Below are 21,651 nucleotides of genomic sequence, written 5' to 3'. Positions count from 1 at the left end.
AAAAATTTTGCTTATATGGGTAAACAAGTTAAGAAAGACCTTTTTTTAGTGAGCGTACGCTGTTTCTTAAACTGAAATATTTTCAACTCTAAATAATAATACATTTTCAAAATATAAGTTAGTGTGATTGACACATACAAATAACCTTCCTCTTCAGTTTTATTGTTAATTGTTGTATGGCAATTAATGAATTGTTTTAACAATTCAGAACAGAGTAAATACATGTGATGTGGAGAGCTTATATGTAATTTTTGAAAATCCTTCAAGATCCTCCTTGCACTTTCAATATTACAAGCCATTATCAAATTTTATCTATACATTGACCATCTGAGAGGTACATTTTAACAATAATATTGTCAAGTGCGAGATCTACGTATATTGACAGTGTAGAAGGAGCTCTAGGTTATTATGACACTTTATCAATACCACAGCAATCACAGCAGAACTCATAGGAAACAATGCAGAATTAATTTGGATTAACAACCTGTACACCTGGGCCCTGTTTCATAATTAAGTACAAACTAATACTATTAGTGTGATCAATTTAAGTACAATAGTAACTTGTACTATAGTACTTTTTAACTCCTATAATATCACTAATAGTCCTCCCTATTATAAAAAAAAAAAAAGTATTAGTGTAATTACCACGCTGTTTCTATACTTGTATTATGAACCAATACTATTAGCTTTCATTATGAAACAGGGCCCTGGTGGTAAGAAATAGCAGTGGGGAGGTAAATGAAACTGTAAGGTCATTCATCTAAAGGATTGTTTTTAAAAAGTTATCAAACTGCCCTCTTAGAATTATTGGTTTAACCGCTTATCCACAAGGTCATTAAAGAGATAAGTTCTTTTTTTGCTAAAGGATTTTTCATGTATATTTTTTTATTTGAGCGCATAACATCACCATAGTTCTCTTCAAACATCTTTTTTTTAAATTTGTTAAAAAGTATCAGAGTGCGATATTAGACTTAAACTGAATGTGTACTAAAGATTCTTTACTGATTAATAAACATAAAATCATGTACAGTGCTTCTAAGATGAGTTTGCCTGTGGGTAAAGGAGAGGGAGGTGCACAGTAGCAAACGTTCTCCAGCCAACTCTCCCCCTCTCTTTTTGTCTTAGGTCTGTTCCAAAAACCACTTCTGACTGTCCAGACCACGTCCAGTATGTGTTTCTTCCTCCCAAATCCTGTACTGAGCATACTGCATACAGTTCTGGATAGTCAGAAGTGGCGGTTAGAGGGTAAACTCCACTCTCAAATCAAAAAAGTAAATAATAAATGTATTTAAATTCATGAAAACAGAGGCTGAGAGTGATCTAATCCATGTTCCCGCTGTTACGAAAAGAGTTTCCCAGGCGACAGGTGTCTTGAAACACCCTTTGGGAAACATTATAAAACAGGATGAAGCTGTAGAGAAGGGTGATAAACCTTGTTTTGAAACCCCAGCCAAGAAATGGCCCAAAAATAAAACACAAGTTAACATTGACAGCTTTGATAGAGAAGTCATTCGTAGGGTAGAATTTAATTTTCATATAAATGATAAAAAAAATTAAAAGGAAGTAGTTTTTTTCTTAACACAATGATTATCAAATCTCAAAAATGACTTTTGGATGATATTGCATTCTAAAATAGCAAGTCAGAACACTGTTATCAATATATTTGTCTACAAATTAAAACAAGAATCTATAAGAAACAGTCCTAGTCAAAGATAAAGGATAACCTAAGGAAACGAGTAACCTTCCGTTTATCAGTCCAGAACTCGGTTACACTTCAGCGTTAGCAAATTCAGGACTGCATCATGGAACAAACCTTTTGATCCCAGTAGGTGGGAAGGGGTTTGTTATGGTGAAGAGGGGGAAGGAGCTAGGGTGGGGGTGCATGAGTCCCCTTCCCTAAATGCAAACTCATCTTAGATGCACTATGATCCTAGTGTTCATAAAATAAATGTTTATATTAGATGTTAAAAATTCCATAAGCTGTTCTGCATTCAGGTATTATTACCATAAAAATAAGTGTTTCACAAATTAAAATAATTCATTAAATAATTAAAATTAAAAATTATAGACTACAAAAATGGAATTTTAAAAAAGAAGAAAATTTAACACGGTAACATTTACTAATAAATATACATTTATTTCAACAACAAAAAAAAAATTGAAACTCCTCCAGGTTGGATCTGGTTTACAAAATGAAAATACAAATATTTTTTTTCTATAGCAAAAATTGCTATTAACAACAGTTTCATATTTCACATATATTTATTTATTTTGCTAAATAAAATTCGACCTAGTGAAATCATTTTTAAAAATGATGAAAAAATTCACGCAAAAGAAATATTAAAATTAGTTTTTTAAATGTCTACTAAGTTACTAAAAAAGAATAGAATCGGTTCTGGATTTCTCAAGTATCACTAAATGATTTTTTCCGAATTCCTAAATGATGTTATTAATATTATAAACCATTGCAGGAAAAAAAGGGGGGATTAAAATATAAAATAAAATAAATTTTTCAATTCACTATTATGAAAAATACAGATATAATATTGTGCGAAACAAATTAGAAACCTGGATAAGGAAGTAATCATAGATTGACACTATAGAACAAAGTATGTTAAAATATGAATAAAACAATTTCATTAACACTATGCATTTGATGCTGAACGTAACAAATTCATAGGTACTTCACAAGTATGAAGTTAACTTAACAATCGAGACCAAAGAACAGTCCATACATATCAAGTTGTTAAGTCCAGGTATAAACAATTGCTATTGTTGAACGAGAAATTTATATTATAAATATGAATTCAGAATAGAACAATACAGTTTGGTTTTTATTTGGAAAGAATAATAATATTCCATCATTGCATTATAGAGGCCTACAGTAAAAGTTAAAAAAAAATAATAATATAAAAAAAATGACAAAACATTTTGGAAATAATAAAGCAGTGGAAAATAAATAAATGAGAGAAGATAAAAGGTTCAATTTCCTTTTTGAAATTCCAATAGTTACTTAAAATCTAAAACAACAATTTTGATAAAAATAGCAGTAATTAATAAATTTATCATAACATCAAGGCTACCTAACAGGGTGACCAACAATTAGAAATTGTTTATTTGGTTTTATCTTTATTCAGCTATTCTGAATTCTAACAATATTAAGTTTTATCTTCTCAGTTTTTTTTTTTTTTAAATCAATAATATGCCTTCTGTTGAAAAAAATTTCAGATCATAAATAAATATATGAGACTAAACGTAAAATTTGCCTTTCATGTAAATCTGATAATAGACATCTCCGTGGGGGTACACAAACTAGCATTACACGAGGACGTTTCAATGCCACCAATACTGGGTTGTTACAAAAGTTTTTTTTTTCTTTTTCTTTCCCTCTTCTCTGAGACTATCCTCACCAATTCATTGCTGGCATTAAAGGCTCCATTATCAATGAGAGTTCTCTGATGAAAATAAATCAATATGAGAAGATGGTTGGGAATATGGTCTGTGAAAAACATAAAGAAGTTAAACTTATTTAATTAGAGCCAACATTTCATCGGCCAGTATTTCCAACCTTTATCGGACTAAGAACAAAAAAACAAAATGACAACCATAATGAATAGAAGAAAATACAGAATAACTAGAAAAAATAAAAGACAATATAGATACATAAATTGTGTTGGAAGTACCAAATAATATCTACATTAATTAATCTATATTTATGCACATATTATCTACATTCATGTATCAATATTATTTGTTGTTTTTGTCTTTTCTAATTATTCTATATTTCCTTCTATTCACTATGGTTTTCATCTTGTTTTTTGTTCTTAGTCATGATGAAGTTCTGAAATTCTGGAAGAAACATTGGCACTAAATAAATAAGTTTGTATTTGTGTTCTTCACGCACCCTTGCACATCTTCTCAGGTGGTTCAATGATAGATTCAGGTTCAGGTGGTTAAAATTCTAGGAACAACAGTCTTTAAGATGAGCTTTCATATCTGGTTGAATTATGAGGCTGTTATGCACCCTGAATTCATTCCAGATATCTGAGTTTTTGACAACAAGCTTTGTTGTGAACAACTCAAAAGAGTATGTGAAGTTATAAAAGAGAAGTACCCTCTGTGCTTTGGACAATCGGAATAAAACCTCTTTTCACAAAATAATTCTCTCATTATTCAGGCTGAGGATGGGTACCACCATCAAATTGAACTTCTGACAGAAAGATTAAAGTGATTAACATCTATGGTAGGTATTATGAAGAATAATTTTTATGTTTAGATTTTATACTAATATTTAAATAAAACTTATTTGTTCACAAAGACTTTTTTAACAACTGATTTTTAAAGGTTTATATAGCCTAATTGTTAGTATGCAAACGGACACTATTATTATTTTAAACATAAATTATATTATTAATTGTGTTTAACTAAATTCCAAGTTAAAAATAAATATATAAAATTATCAATAGTGTGTTATATAATTTATCTTTTTTCTTTAAATTAAAGTGTGGGCAGGTGCCAGGTTTTTATTTTCAAATCAGTTTCCTGGTAATTTTAATTGTGGAGTTGAGTGCTTTTGTTAGAAGATATTCAATGTGATTCTTAAAAGAATTAATTATTATAGTAAATGAATATCTGAAAATTTGGAGGAAAAACAAAAAAACAAACACGGACACCATTGAACTGATATGGCAAAATAATTATCAAAATGACCAATTCTGATAAAAACAAAATTAAATAATTAAAAATACAAAAATCACTTTAACCCGAGGTAAGGAGTCTTAAAAGTTTCACAAATGTAATTTTATTTTTCTGCCTAAATAATGGAAATAAATTTGTTATTGCAGGCCACCCTGTCACTTGAATATGAAACGTTAATCTATTATTATTAACAACCCTTCCTACAACATAAGACCTAACTCATGTCAGTTATAGTCGGGTAAAACATCTCAAATCAGCATTAAAAATATTATACAAACAATATTATAGGGATATATATTATTTTTAACTTGAGAAATATCAAAATTAAAAGAATAATAATGATAAATATAAAACAACAAACTAACCTGCTTCCTACTGCGAAAGTTCGTTCTATTGTCCCTTGCACGTTGAAGGTAAGGGGCCTTTTCTTCAGATGGTAGAGCACGCCACTTCTTTAAAATTTGCTTGAAACGCTCATTCCAACCTAAATATTCATAGAAAAACATAGTTTTTATAAAATAAATTAATATAAGGAAAATATAACCCATCAATATATAGCAGGTCTAATTTAATTTGTAATTTTTGAACATGAAACCCGCCTAGGAGATATTTCATAATTTTTTTTTCATAACTTGCCATACTTCACAATAAAATTATTTCATCATAGGTGCCTAAATAAGGCAATTGAAAAAATAATACAAGATAATTCCTAGAACAATTTATCTAGAAGTTGGCAGTCAAACTGATAAAAATTAATTCAAAAATAAAATAAATTAATAGTAATCTACAACTGAATCCAAAATAAATTTAATTTTTAGGTTAACTGATTATTAACTGATTTAACTTGAATTATTAATTAACTGATTGTTGTATTAATTTAGAATATTTAATATGAATAAGAAAAATATCAAATAATAAATTTTAAAAATCTTACTCGGATATTCTTTCTTCCACTCTGGATGATTGATGTTGGCATACAGAACAGGAGATATGGTTGCGTCTCTCCCGAGTGATTCATCAGCTTCCATTTTTAATGATGTTGTCCTATTATAAGAGCCACAATCATCCCACGAACTTTCTGGACTGAACTGCGGGCTACTAGAAAAAATAAAGAATTACCAACTTATCTAACAAAACTAAGTCAAGTAAAATTCAGCATTCAGAGGCCACCAATATTCTCACGCACTTTGTGCAGAACAACAGACAATAACGAAATCGGTCAAATTTTTTTTTTTTTAAATTTAGAGAATATGCCACCACCAAGAATAGGCGATTATAAAAAAAAAAAAAATAAATAAATAAAAATAGACAGCCTTTGTATTCATCATTATAAAATGACTACGTATTTACAAACCCCACATCCAACCAGTCCCTATGAAGTTGTTACGACATAGTTCTACAGCATATGTTTAATATCACTAAAATTTAATAATCTTGAAATATCAAAAATTTACTCACTTGCTATACTCTGAATTGTATGGAGAAGCTGATGGATACTGGAGTGGAGAAGAAGCCAAACCGGCAGGTGTACTTTTGGCAACTATTAAAATTAAAAAATAATTTGTTAGAAATGAGACCTATTTGAAAAAAAAAAATAAATATTATTTTTTTTTTGAACTGCCAGCACAAAACAACAATTATTGAGATTTATTTAAATATATAATATCTATCTAACTAATTTTTCTAGCTGAAAGCCTAAGTACCTTCTTTCTCAGTACAAAAGATCAGCAATAATATAATAATAATACTCAACATATAAAATATATAATAATTACTTGAAATATAAAGATCATTACCAGGATGTTGTTGCTGAGGAGAAGCTTGATTGTGATGTCCCTGATTTCGACCCTCGTCCGTAAGAACTCCTTTGAAAATTTCTTCAACATCTTTGGAGTCCATGTTTGGAAGACCTGTTTCCCTAACCATAGATTCTATATTAAAATGAGGTCCAAGAATATCACATAGTTCGTCTTTTTGGCTCCCGCTACCTTCGTGTCCACTCTCTGAAAATAAAAAAATTATTAATAAAATCTTATATAAATATTAACATAAGTAGAGATTACAAAATTGAAATAAGTGCTATGATTGTTGAGTGTATTATAATCGGGTCGAATTTTCAATGATCAGTTTTTAACAGATCGATCCATTGTAGAGCCCTTCAGTCCAAAAAATGTGTTTTAGGTCATTGTGTGTGACAGGATTATCTCTTGAACAGTTTGGTTGTTTAATGTTTTGTTTAGAGACAGAGACCTAGTGTCCAATAGACAAAATATATGTTGTTCTCTAGACTGTAGAGCTGAAACTTAGTTGAAGTCTTTTACTTAAAGGCCATTAACTTAAATAGCATAAATCTTCAAGAAAAAACAGTCTCACGAATTTTCAATCCAGCAGATGAAAAAAAAAGTTTTGAGATGGTTTATAAGACAAAAAGTAAGAATTGTATCATGGTTTTTTACATGGATTTAACCTGGCATAAGTGACAGTTAATCTCAAAGAATTGAAACTGGCATTATTAAGACTCTTACTATGTAGTGGCATAATAATAATTAGTTATTCATATACATTTTATATACAATAATAAATTGTCGGTGGTCAATTTTAAGTAGGCTGAACATTATACAGTGTAACCTGTATAACTGGAGTCTAAAGGGTTACAGGGATTTCATCACTTAAAAGGGATTTATATATCCACGTTTCTTATAGAACGTAATTAAAGAAATCATTATGACCAGAAAGATCCGGTTTTAAACTGTGTCTGCTGCCGGAATGAAGATTTTTTATATTAAACTTGTCAAAAAATCATTTTTCTCATAACTTTGTAGTTATAACTCTGAATTAATAGCATCAGACTCTTGAAGTTTCATCAAACATTTTACAAGAAATAAGAGGTTCTTGGCAATATAGATATCTCGAACTGTATATACAGAAAAAAAATTATTATATCAATCACAATCATCATAAATCCTTTTTCTTTTGTAGTAAATGAAGAGAAAAAAAATTATCTAGATGAAGGTAATAGATAAAAATAGGTATTATTTTAACATGAAATATAAACAAAGCTGAAAAATATAAATAATGTACCTGACATTAGATTTTCTGATTTGATACTATCTGCACTTTCATTCATGATTGTGTTGACTAGATCATTATGAAGAAGATTTTCAGGGAGATGAAGAATGTCCTTCAACGTCTCACCATCACTTCCTTCTTCTTCCTAAAGAGATAAATAAAATCAGTAGAATAAAAATGCTATGGATATAAAATCACTATATCATAAAAACATATAGTCAATACTACCAATTTAATTAATAATTAAATTTAACTACTGATAAAATAATGTATTACAATTACTAAATAATTCTCACTTTAACATCATAAAAAATTAAATACTACAGTATGACTGCCTGTTATAAAAAATGTGGAAGGATACAATCCTTTAACTTTAGGCAGTGTTTAAAATTGTTTTTGTTATAGCTATTTAAAAAATAATCATTTTAAAATTAGGAGGAAAAACCGATTAACATAATTTTGTTAGCAAATTTATGCAAACCTGCAATTTTTTAAAAAGTAAAATGATACTAGTGTAACTTTCTATATCAAAATTTAAAACATTTTTTCATCTTTATCAAATAAAAATTTATTTGTATGACAAGGAATTTATTAAACTTTATTTGACTGGGGCACAGGATGATTGGAATGACTACTTTGTTGGGACCTTTTCCATGGAAAGAGATTAAAATAACAAAAAAAGTGCAAAACTTTACAACTTTTTTGGGATCAAACACTAATTAGTCATGGCCGAACAGTCATCGTTTGTACTATCTATGCTGCAAGGACATAGCTCAGCCAATTTGTGACAAATAGGTCTGGTCAGTCATAAAACTTGTCTTATATCCTTGAAAAGAGGACAGCCATGTAAGTGGCCGAAGGTTACGTGGCCGATACCCTACATGGAGTGAGGGTCATCTCTCACTCTGATTCTAAGGAAATGAGCAATGATGTTATTGAATACTAAAGTAAACTTTGTCTAATAGAGTAGATGAAGTGGGACTGGAGCACAATCCTCCAAAGACCACGGTCATCTCTAAAGATTTTATCTTAGTTTTTGTTATCTCCTGCAGTACGTAATCCAATTTCATCTCCGAGCTCGAAATTTATTCATAAGAGTAAAAGTGAAGAAGGTTTTTTTATTCCTCAATATAGCAATAAAAACAGCTCTGAAACTACTCTCTTCTAAAGCTTTTATTTCACTCTGATGAAGGCCTCCGATGTGGGACCAGTTAAATTGTCTGCTAACAAGAAATATGCTGGTTTACAGAATTTTGATAGTTAATTTTTCAAAACACTACTCCATGCTAAAATAATCAATAAAAAAAAATAAACAAATAAATTATTCCAGCATTACAGTAATTTAAGAAAATAAATACATCGATAACTGAATGCTTACCTCAAAAGTGCAACATTAACAATACCATGCTCTATATTAAAAATTAATATTAAGATATAAAGTTTAATAGTTCACCTATTATAAAATAGGCGAAGAAAATCTGAAATATGTTCTTCACAACTATTGTCGAACTGTTGGGTTCACTTTAAGAAATTAACATTATTTTTATTATTTTTTTATTTCAATACCTTTATCGTTATTTTAGCAGAAGAAGAACTGTTCGTGACTTCTCTCCTTTTATCGCTAACATTTTCTTGGTTAGAGCTCTCTTCCTCGACAACCTTTAATGGATGTTAAGTTAGTGCAAAACATAAAGCACACAGGCTACATACATCTAGGACATGTGTTATTACAACATATAAAGGATATACAATTGATTTTTATAATATACTACAAAAAATATAACACATAAAATACAATACATAAAATTGCAAAAAAGTTTCATCAAAAGGACAAACAAGAACAACATAGATAGTGATTATACGGAAAATTTAATTTAAAAAATCACTGAAGGGAGTATATAATCAAATGATAATATTATAAAAATGAACTTACAACATGCAACACATTTCATGCAAATCACATTTAAAAATAAATAACTAGGAATGTTTAAATGATGGCTTGTGAAAAACATTTCATACACTCAAAAGTCATCATTACTAAAATAATACGATTCAACTTTTTAAATTATTTTAATACAGATAAAAACATTTGAGAAATTAACTTGATAGAGATTCCTTTAACATTACATAAAGAAGTACTGTTAGAAGTAGAATTACTGATAAAAATTTAAGACAAGAGAATATTTAACCCTAAAACACAATATTTTTATTGGTTGTTATAACTATTTCAAAACTGGAAAACATCTATATTTTGAATTTCTTTATTTTAATAAAATATTATACATATCACAATAGACCCTTTTGTAGTTTAAGGTATGTAAGTTGAGGATTGGATAGAGTGAGCAAATTTGAATTTGCAAATTATTTAATTCAGGTAGGCTATTGATTTTATCCCTCTGTTTCAACTGGTGATTTAAAAAACTGAACATTTAGACCATATTAATTATATATCAAAGAGGAACGATCAGTAACATGTTAGAGAAACATAAGTTTAATCCATCGACAACAATATGTCTATTAGATTTAAAAATTAATTCATAGTGAATACAATCAATGTATTTTGTATTGTATGCTAATCTATTCATGTATACATCCCTGAGATATATTAAGAAGGAAATGAAAACATATTACCCTTAAACATCACTACAGTTTAAATATAACTCAATAGAGAAAGAATAAGTCAGTAAATGTACCCTTGAGTAATGTCGTAGATTAGAAGGAAGAATAGAGACAACATGTATCTTTGAAACATAAATATGAAGTTCTAGGGCTAACAAGTGACTTATTTCAACATACTTCAAGAGATTTATTGTTATAATTTTAGAAAACACATAAAAATGATAATTGAGAAACATAAAACAAAAGACGAACAAAAAAAAAAAAAAAAAATAGGAAGATTTTAAACTACAATGTATTTAACATTCACGTTAACATATACTATGCTATTAAGGCCACCAATATGTTAAAAATGGGCAGAACAGTACGAATAACAATGGTGCAACAATGAATAAGCTTTGAGCCAGACGATATTTGTGCAAAATATTTGACCTACCGATGAATAAACTTACCCTTAATTTTCCTTCATCTGATTCATCCCCAGTGCTCTCTAATTCTTGAGAAGTTTCCTTGGTCGTATCGAGTAATTCTTTGCCAAAGAAAGCTTCCTAAAAAAACAAAAACAAATATATTTAAACACTTGTTAGGACATAAGTGCATCTGCATGCATAGAAATATATAGAACCACAAAAGAAAAGAGTTTTAAAGAAAATTTATGTCTAACTCATCAGGAATTTCCTGGTGTTGAAACTCCTAAGCCCAGGATAGACCAATGACACTTTTATCTCTCCTAAGAGATTGTTTGATAAAGCTTTTGGTGTCAGATTATTTCAAATTTGGTTTTCATCTTCCTAACGTCAGGTTCTTAAGGGACTTTCATAGGTTGTGAATTTCCATTCACTCATACAACATGGATTACTCATACATGCCATCTGATTTTTCATTGTAGTGGCTACTTAAGAGTCATCAACGACCTTAGGAAACCCAAGATTAACCTCTTCTAGGGTCGGTTTTAAACAGAACTTTTCTTCCAAGCATTACTGTATTTTTCTCTTAAACTGATGAAGTAGCTATAATTCTGAGCTTTATGAGCAGACAGATCAAAAATGTTATAAAAATATGCTTACTTTTTTTGTTTTTTTTTTAGGATATTAAGTAATATTCTAATTCTGAACCAAAAATAACTCCTGTTTGTAGCCCAGATACTTTTCTATTTTTCAGATAATATATTTTATGGTTCACTTTATCTTTATATATTCTTGGAAGAGCCTAAGTAATTACTGTTAAAATTCAAAGAAATAATAGGGGTATTCATAATCTTTAGTTTAACATATTAAAGTGTGTTAAACGGAAAAAGTTATGTTAAATGAAGAAATCTTTCCTTCTTTTATTACCATGTTAAAACAATATAACATATAATATGGTAGAGAGTCTGTTACTAGGTCTGTTAAATGGAGAATGACGTCATGCAACAGACCAGCTGAGCTTGTCACGGTTTTATTTGTTGTTGTATTAGGTTACTTACTCGCAGTTTGTGCTTTGTTTTGTTTTTTTCTTTTGTCTTGTGTTTTTGACTTTTTAAAAAAGATAATCAGTAGCCAAACTTTTATACTTCTACTTCTCACTTATTTTAGGAATGTTGTAATAAATTACTTTCATTGAAATTTAGAAGTAAACAATAACAGAAAGTTTTGGAAGGAAAGGTTACTAAACAAGTTGCTCAGAAAATCCGCTAGAAGCTCTTATGCATTATCATTTGATATGACTTTAAATAGGGCTGCTCACAATGCTATACTTATAACATTTAACATGGTAAAACATTTTATATTTAACAAAGTATCATGAATACCCCTTTCAGGTGTAGCAATTCACATTTGCTTAGTTCTCTTAAGCTCTTGTAATATCCTCAAAATCTAATAATGCCTCTTCAGTTTTGTTTTTTTAACCTTTCATCATAGAATGTCATCTATTAAACCTATTAATATCATCATTCAGTAGATAAAATCCGGTTCAAAAAAATGTTTTTTTAAATATACCTGAAGGTGTCGTGGATAACTTTCGGCAATTTTGCTTTTCTTCTTCGGAACTCTAGGTTTTCTCCTGGGTTTTTCTTCAGGATATAGATGCTCATCATCTTCTTTGAATCTAGAGCTCCTCATTTTGACAGTAGTGAAACCGCCAATGCCTAAAAGATAGAAAAAAATTAGAAACATGAACTTAAATATCAGGATTTATACATCAAAACGAAGATTAGGAATACGAACCAAGCCTTTGAAGATTTCTTTTTTTAATTCTTTTCAGGACAACGACTCCACATTCTCTAGTATATAATGTAAAGCCTTCAGGAGGACTTGGAATCGGACCTTTTTCCTTAGAGCCCCAAATCATACCATCCTTATAGACAGCATTTTTCTCTTCATTTTCCATATCTATAAAAATTTGAGTAACATTCCAAATTAAAGAAAAATTTAAACATTACAATACTAAGTTATATAATAAAAATTCTTGAGGTAGAAAATATCATTGAACATAAACAGTCAAAAAGAAAAACTCCGACGTTGAACCAATTGTCAGTATAGTTCTACAACTAAACATTAAAGCTATTCACAGATGAGGAAGAACCTTTCAGATGATAACTTTAAGAATCAATACAGTTAAACGAGGGTCCCGAAGTCTTGCGATAACTAATTAATTTCTTCATAAATCCGTAGAAAAAAATATTAAGTCTAAGAAATGTAACAGGTGTCTACCAGAAAAATAAATTAATTATTTATATGTATTTATTATATTCCAAAAATTTATCAATATAAAATAGTCTCGGGATTGATGAGAGGTACTTTTCATGAGTAGGGCAGTGAGCCTTATAAATAAAAAAAAAAAAAAGGAAACGGTGTGAACAATCAAGATACTCTTATCAAATCATATTTTATTTATTTCCCACAACAAAAAAGAAGAAATAATTATTGCATAAAAAAATAAATAAGAACAGTAATGAATGCTAGTTACCATCTACTAAGTCGACTGATGGATCGTGCCTCCTAAACCCTGGTCTCTTACGCCTCACTGGTTGGTTTCCATTATCCATCGAAAGAGTTTTGATTAATTGCAGCCCAGTTTCAGATAAGCAAACACCGTCTACATAGTAGTCAGTAGCTTTGCTCTCTAAAAATAAAATAATTTGTGAAAAAAAAAATGTATTTGAAAATTAACACAATTAACACATTGATGAGAACTTAGTTAAGGAATGACAGTGTTCTATATTTCTGTTCTTAACTAGTGACAGGTATTTCGAATCAATGTTCAAATTAAAAAAAAATAAAAATAATAATAATAACCTTATAGCTATTTTTTAATTTAATTATTATCAATTAGCAAAAACAAAGCTATATATAATTTCAGTAAAACTTATAATAGAGTTATAATAAACTCTCCAAGGACCCACACAGAAAGAGCGCTAATACTGGAAAAACACTATAACCAATAAATTTTATAAAACTACTGAAATGAATTTGTAAAATTTATTTACTACTCAAGTAAACAAAAGCTGTGAAATCTATGTTATCGATAGTCTTGGTTATAATACTATAAAAAATGAATTAATTTGTTTTGTCTTCTCTGCAAAAACATTTAGAAGAATATGAACAGCGGTGCTAATCATCTATAGTGCCTTCAAAACATCGTTGACTGATTAAGTTTCGTTCTCTTCATATTTTAACTCTCTTAATACATAATGATACTTATAACGGTTTAATAGGTTTTTGATAAAAGTTCATTTGAAACAGATTTATTTAACTCTTAAATAAAATTTTTTTTACAAAAAAATATTTTTGTGAACTGGTTTTTAAAATGTGAAAGCAAAGTAAATAAAGAAAAAATTGTATCTATATCCATAAAACTAAAAATCTTTTAATTCATCGAAACATCTTATCTAAACAAGAGAAAATTCTACAGAATCAGGTTTATTAAATCTATCAGACTGTTACTTTTTACTCCTACTTTATTTACAACACTAAGTCAACCTATATCATATTAAGAAAAAAAGTTTTATGAAAAATAAATTTTCATAAGACTGGGTATTAGCTGGGTAATCACTATTAAAGGGATTTTTATAACAATTAAAGTATATTAATTGAAGGCTTGAAAATGGTTTAACTATTACAGATTACCAAGACTTTCTCACAAATTCAAATTGTTTAAAGAGGTTCACCTGTATTAATTTCAGGCGATGGAGCCCTTGATGGTGTTGTTGCTGGTAACACCAAAGCGGCATTATTTGGTCTACAGAGGATACAAGTATAACCTTGCGCACAGCACGCTTCTGCTTCATTTTCATTAGATATTGTATCACAGAGGCAATGTAACCACCTAAAAACATATTACAATGAAAAAAACACCAATATAGTTTAAATAAAATCAAAAGAAGGACAAATTAATGAGGAGTTAACACAGGAAAAAATTATGATACAATACAAAAATAAACCTTTTAATATTTATTTATCTTAAAGCATACCTATCACAGTGAATACATTTTATTATGAGATCACCGTCTGTATAAAGCTCTAGGCAAGCAGGACAAACAGTTCTTGAAGCACAAGGCCCGCACTGGGTAAAGTTCGACTGCCATGTCGAATTGGGACCAGGGTTGTTGGATCCACATGTCTGGCAATGGGCACACCTAGAAGAAGATAAACAAATAACAATATCGTAAAAGTGGGTCACCTTTCACTACATTATGAACTTTTTTTGATATTCTCCATTTTTTAACTACTTACAGAAGTCAGAAAAATTTGAAACTTAAGCTAGGTAGCCATCAGGGGTTGGCAAAAAGGACCGCTAGGCCCACTTACTGGACTTCTTCCCCCCACCATATACCAATACCAGTACCAGTACTTCAGTAAGCATATATCATAAACCTAATATTTATTTTTAAACTGAAATTTGCAACAACCAATTGAAAGGTGAACTTTGCCTCTAAATAATACATAATTAATAGCGTATTTAAATAGATATAAGTTAGTTTACCCCATCTCCTAAAGATAAACTCTTTTTCATAATATGTAAGAGGATAAAGTAACTTACCACTTGCATTTCCAGACACCAGTAGGTACAGAACCAAGTGGTGGGTCCATGCAATAGATGTGGTAAGAAATGTCACAATCGTCACATAGTATCAACCTCCCTTCGTCATTTCGTTGACCACAGCCTTCACACACTGTACAATCAAGGCATCTCCAGCCGCGCTGAAGCATCACTTTGGTAACCTGAAAGATTATTAATATTTCATAAAGATTCACTCTGTGAATTTCAAATTTCATATAAGTTATAAATAATTTGTTGAATTGCTTAGTGACTTTCCTACTTATACTAGGTAAGTTTTGACCACAGACGCCAGTGTACCAGATCATTTATTCTGAGCACAATAGCCATGTTTCTCAATAGACCAAAACAACTTCAAAGATTTTGGATGAAACCTGACTAAAACCTTCCTCTAAAAGCCATTTACCTTATCACCTATATTATGTTTCAAAAAAAGGCATGGAAAAAAGTTATGATGAATTAAAAATTATATACAATCACTTAAAATATAATTAAATTCTCAACAAAATAAAAAAAATTATCAAATTGGACCATTTCTACCAAAGATGTGACATATTAGACTTTTTTTATTATTTATTTATTTTTTTTATTGAAAGTTTATAAGTTAACCATATTTGATGATTGTAGGAAGATGCTTTGAGTGGTGGTCAAGAAACAAAAAAATAGCAGGAAAACTATTTATTAGTAACTGATTAATTGACTAAAAAAGAAAAAAAATTGAAATAATAGCGAAGATGAAAATATTCCAAAATAGGTTTATTAATACAAATGCTTAATACCAGAAAGCTAAAGATTTTAGCAAAATAAGTATCCAATAGAGTGAAAAAAAATAAAAAGTTCATAGAAAGAATGAATTAAATCACAAACAATTTAAATGGAGAAGATTGATTTATAATGTTTTAGTTTTAATTAAAAAAATTAAATTTCACAATTTAATAGTTTTGAAAAATTTCTTTTAAACCTTTAAAAATTGCTGGATATAATTCGTTCTTTCTTACTAAAATGAAATGGTCAATTTGTTTTTTGAAATAAAATTTTGATTTTTGATCAAAGGATGAAAAAAAATTAACTACAGCTAACATAAGATTGCTGGAAACAATTTCAACATTTGATAGTACTTTTCAATTTTTAGAAATCATCAAAACCAGAAAATAGTCAAAAGTTTAAAAAAAGTATACAATTATACTGGAAATTTCAGAGCAAGGTGCATTGGAAAAGAACTGGGGAAGGAAAATCAACAAGACCCTAAAAAATAGAGCCAATGTTATGACCCAGGGAAAATCAAATCAAAATACCGAAAGTTGTAGTGGTTAGGGGAGGTGAAACACCCTATGTAAGGAAATATATTGGAGGAGGGGAATTGTTATCGTTAGCAAAATAATTATGATTTTGTGCAATTGGAACGTTATGTTAAATATGGGATAATGTAATGTTTATATTAGAAGTTAAAATTGAATTTATTACATGAACATTAAAACTAAACTTTCAACCTATATTATAAATTGCTCTATATTGTAAATATAACAAATAGGAACAAGGCATAATTAACAACTGTTCATTTAGTGGCATAATTTTGATTGATTAATATAAGTAAAAAATATTTTACAATAAAATCTGAAGAAAAACAAAATAATACCTACTTTTGAGTCAATAGCTATTAAAATTAATGAATGAATTTCGCAGGAATGAAAAAAAAAATTATTACCTTAACGGATACACAGTAGGGATGATAGGACTGCCCACACTGTGCACAAGCTATAAGGCATGCCTCCTGGTCTTGCCCTAAAGCACCACACATAACACAAACATCTTGGCTTAACACATATTTGTCACGAGACGATACAAGAACCAACTTATTCTCGAGTCCTGGTTCGTCTTCAGGTTTGGTATTAGAATCCATTAAAGGTCTCTGCAAATATTTAAAAAATAACAATATTCCGAATAACCCACACAATAATTTATATATAATATCTTATACCATATTTAGTTCCATATAATAATTTCTTACTATGTATTCATAAAGGATTTGCTTCACTATAATTAGAATAACCATGGTCAGTATTAAAAAAAAAAAAAAATAAGTTGAGTAGTTGACTTACACAACTTAATTATAACAATGTATAAATTAGCTGCTTTGTTTATATTCAGCTGATTACTTATTTATAAAGTTTAAAAAGATAAAATAAAAAAAAATCAAATAATTTCTAAGACGTCATAATTTTGAAATAATAAAATAAATAAATACAATTTATAAAATTGAAACAAAAAAAGTATCATTTTTCCACCAAATATTTAGATGGCTAAATAACAACTAAGGTCAAAGGTACTCACTTATCTACAATGGATGATAAATATTTGGCAGTTTGGAACAAGTACTTACAAGTAAACTGTACTCTAAGGTAAGGTTTAATAATTATATATTTTTTTTAAATATATGTCTCACTCTTATATACATGCATCTAAATATGAAATTTAATAATGCACATGAAACTCTTCAGGGGGGAAAAAACATGCTTTCATAAGGGTGTTTATCTACTTTGAATCTTGTTTGAATCCAAATCAAATTATTTTTTCAACACTTTATGATTTAAGTGCAGCATACCTGAATATCCCTTTGCAATGAATCCTATTTTAAAAATGGTACAAAAATTACTAAACTATAGAAATTTTTTTTTAACCTCAAAACAGATATAAATAAAGTTTAAAAAGTAATATAGTACTATTAATAATAAAACGTCACGTTCAAGCATTTAGCAGATTATAATTTATTTTATATATTTGAAATAAGCTAATGTAATATATAAATATCAAATGATGAGTTAAATATAAAATTCATAATAAAAATAAAAAATAAATAGGGTATTATCACCCAATTTCAATTAACTTTTTACCTCTGAGATAGATTTCTCAAAAATGGGTATTAGTTTAAGCATTGGCAGGTATGTATTGGAAAAACGATACTTTTAAGTTTATGAGGGGCTGATTTTTGGTTGGGCTATCAGTAGCACTGCTACTAACCTTTTTGTGAAATAAAATTGTAATTTAAAACTTCTAAGGTATTTTTAATCACTGAATGAAACTAACAGTTTTATTGCTTATCACTTGACCAAATCCCTTTAAACATCTTTAAATGTTAAATTATTTTAAATTATACATAAGAAACACACATGTTCCATTTCCATTTAAAACATTTCCGATATTTCTATTTGTAATTTAAAAGTGTTAAGTAACAAAATCAGAAAGCTTATTAAAGAAGTACTAAGACTTATTAAAGCATGTTTGATGCGGTTAGTTGAAACAATAGTTTTTGTAACAAGAAAAATAAATAATATAATACTTATAGCAATGAAAAACTTGTTATAAATATAAAAATTGTTTTGTTTTAAATTTTATAAATATTGATAGGTTAATCTAAAAAACAATATAAGTTAATTTAAAATGCAATAAACCATATACAAAATAACTAAACTAATTAAAATTTGATTAAAATCAGAAAAAGCTGAGATTTTATACAATTGTATAATTAATTACCACATTGACAAATAATACTGAATGGTTTAAAAATCAACTCAAACCACGAAATAACTCATTCTTTTTATTTTGTGAATTCCATTTAAAGACACAACTTTTTTCCTTTTCTACAATTTTTAAAAGATTCTTTCAGTTTTTAAACAACAAAAAATTATAATGTAAATTGAAATGTCTTCTACTGGTTGTTTATGTTATAAAAATCTTATGATTGCTGGTTTTTTCCGCAATAATGTTCTTTATAAAATTTGTTTTTTTTAAGTAACTAATAATTACACTTTTTTCAAAAACACAAAATTTTGTTTGACCTTATTCTTCCTCAAAAATCCTACTCATTATTATTGATAATTTTTAAAAAAAGTAAAATTGGATATTTATGAAATGTTTATTACATCTGAGGTAATTAGTTTTAAAACTGGCTTTTTTTTTTTATTATTTAATTTTATTAAATTATTATATTTTACTTTGTTTAACAATTTTCAATGTACTAGATCACCTAGTAAAATCTCATGTGTGTATATATCTGGTGCATCAGTATCTTCTGGTGCATTGTAGAAAATGAATTGAGCCAATTTTGAAAATTATCATAGAATATATGAGAGTTATGTTAGCAAAAATTCCAGTCTCTAGAAATAATCAACCGTACATAAGTTGGAAATTTGAAATAAAATCTTTATCCGCTCACTTCTTACAGACATGCTAACAGAGAAACATAATAATTGAATATCCTTATGAACCCATTGAAATACTTAAAATACAAATTAAATATATATTCTTAGATCAGTAATATAAAATGTTACAATATGGTTTACCTGTAAGCCAAGCCCGGGGACGCCGAATATTCCCCTCATTTTCGTTTTAGCGCCTCGCTTCCTACCAAAGTCAGCATATCGAGGTCTCTTTTGAAAGTGAGATAGTGCTATAGAAGACATTTTCCCACTTCCTTTAGGCCGACCAGGGCCTAACCCGAGCTTTTTCTTTGCTATTTTAGAGGCATAGAATGGTTTTCCTTTGCCTAAGCCAACACCAGATGGTCGAAATGGAGGGTCGTCAGACTGAAAAGCAGAATAAATAATTTAAATTAAATATAAAATAGGATAGATTCATTTTATATTAACATAACGATAATGTATTAATACCAGACACCAATTTTTTTTTTTTGTCAGTTATAAATTTGATTTGACCAATGGAACCCCATAATTAACTTCAATAAAATACTACTCTACTATTTTTTCTTCAAAATTTTCATAACAAGTGATGTAAAACTGCTTTATTCATTTATTTATTTTTTGTTCTGTTTATACACTTATCCCACTAAAAAATAGCAAATTATTTTAGAAATAACACTTGATTCAACACATAGATTTTGAAACATTAATTGAGATACTACTGAAAAGTAATAAAAAAAGTAAAAGAACTAAAAAAAAAAAATCAATGTAAGTCAAGTAACTCAATTGTTAGGAGGAAAAATTGATTAATAGGCAAATTTCTGGTAAATCAGTCAGGGGACTAATACTTTTGTAGATTCTACAGAATTGATAAAGTGTGTATTTAGCGTAATCGAGAAATTATGTGATTATTGGTGTTCTGTAAAAAGAGCGAATTCAACACACTGGGTATTTTTGTACTTCTTAATTTTTACTGAAATAGTTATTGAAACTAATTAGCATAATTATCTGAAACACAATCAGGAATCTTCTAGATTCTCAGAAATATAAACATACTATACGTTTTTCATCCAAAAACAATTTTTCCAGGCCAAGTAAAGTAAAAACTATACTATTTTGAAAATTGTTAGATTCGCCCTTTTTATAATGTTAGCAGTGCACTAAAGTCGCAGACACTAAATACTGATAATTTTTTTTTTTTTTAAAGTAGCAATGTAAAATAAACTCAGTCAAATTAGAGAATAAATAAATTTATAGAAAGGATATAGAGAAGAGAGAGGAAAAACAACAATTTTAGTTATTTTAATTTCAATTTTTTAAAGGTTGGCTTAGTGGATCACATGGCCAAATTTTCTTTTAAGTGACCATAAAAATGACATTTTTGGTTATTTTTAAATAATGATAACAGAATTTATTAGTTTTGTTATTAAGAATTAGGTGTATCCCTAATCTGATTTTCACACAATTTTATTTCTTTTAAGATGTTTGGGGATGCAGTCAGTGGAGTAGTAATCAACACAAATAAGTAAACCTTGATTTCTTCTTCTCAGATTGAAACTACAGTTAGCAATTAATAAATCAATTTTATTTTTTGGTGAATAAATTTTGTTGATTGCAAATCAATTTCAAAAGTAAGTTATAGAGACTTTTTAATTTTATGATTTCAGCTGTTATAAATAATTAGTATCGAAAAGGTTAAACATAACAGAACAGTTTTACAGAAGACCCCATCGAGTTTTTAGTATTTCACTATAAATCTCCTATATTTCACACAATTCCTGTATCTATTATTTAATGATCTTCCGATTCCTCTAAAATTCATATAAATTAATTGAAAGAAAATGCTGATTAATAAATAATAAATCCCTGAACGTTCAATCAACTCTTTCAAAACTGGTCTTGGGAAGCAAAATTAATAAATTCATTTTTAAATTTTTAGCCATTTCTTTTCACATTTATATAAATATTTCAGAGCAATCATTTTTGAATATTTCAATAAAAAATTCTGAACAAAGATGAGGTTAATAATAAAATT

At 28.5% G+C, this 21,651-nt stretch overlaps 1 protein-coding gene across 12 annotated transcripts in view; it reads right to left on the bottom strand.

Moving 5' to 3' along the window:
* LOC106690765 (histone-lysine N-methyltransferase 2C) overlaps positions 1-21,651 on the bottom strand; it is a 90,931-nt gene that overhangs the window by 52,540 nt on the left and 16,740 nt on the right. For 10 of the 12 annotated variants that reach the window (XM_014436302.3, XM_014436307.3, XM_014436310.3 and 7 more), the window contains 15 exons: positions 19,761-20,003; positions 17,126-17,329; positions 15,403-15,584; positions 14,834-14,998; positions 14,531-14,688; positions 13,330-13,485; positions 12,588-12,752; positions 12,360-12,508; positions 10,836-10,931; positions 9,334-9,426; positions 7,780-7,912; positions 6,495-6,701; positions 6,157-6,238; positions 5,633-5,796; positions 5,064-5,182 (listed from right to left, as the gene is read on the bottom strand). In XM_014436302.3, coding sequence (XP_014291788.1) covers positions 5,064-5,182; positions 5,633-5,796; positions 6,157-6,238; positions 6,495-6,701; positions 7,780-7,912; positions 9,334-9,426; positions 10,836-10,931; positions 12,360-12,508; positions 12,588-12,752; positions 13,330-13,485; positions 14,531-14,688; positions 14,834-14,998; positions 15,403-15,584; positions 17,126-17,329; positions 19,761-20,003 — 2,316 coding nt within the window. The remainder of the gene's footprint in view (positions 1-5,063; positions 5,183-5,632; positions 5,797-6,156; positions 6,239-6,494; positions 6,702-7,779; positions 7,913-9,333; positions 9,427-10,835; positions 10,932-12,359; positions 12,509-12,587; positions 12,753-13,329; positions 13,486-14,530; positions 14,689-14,833; positions 14,999-15,402; positions 15,585-17,125; positions 17,330-19,760; positions 20,004-21,651) is intronic. The other 2 variants (XM_024360306.2, XM_014436308.3) reach the window with 2 other exon arrangements.

The sequence above is a fragment of the Halyomorpha halys genome, unplaced genomic scaffold, assembly GCF_000696795.3.
Source record: "Halyomorpha halys isolate HHAL.00 unplaced genomic scaffold, Hhal_1.1 Scaffold1866.1, whole genome shotgun sequence".
In the NCBI taxonomy this organism is placed as follows: domain Eukaryota; kingdom Metazoa; phylum Arthropoda; class Insecta; order Hemiptera; family Pentatomidae; genus Halyomorpha; species Halyomorpha halys.
The sequence above is the reverse complement of the archived record's forward strand: the minus strand, read 5'-3'. Positions and strand labels throughout refer to the sequence as shown.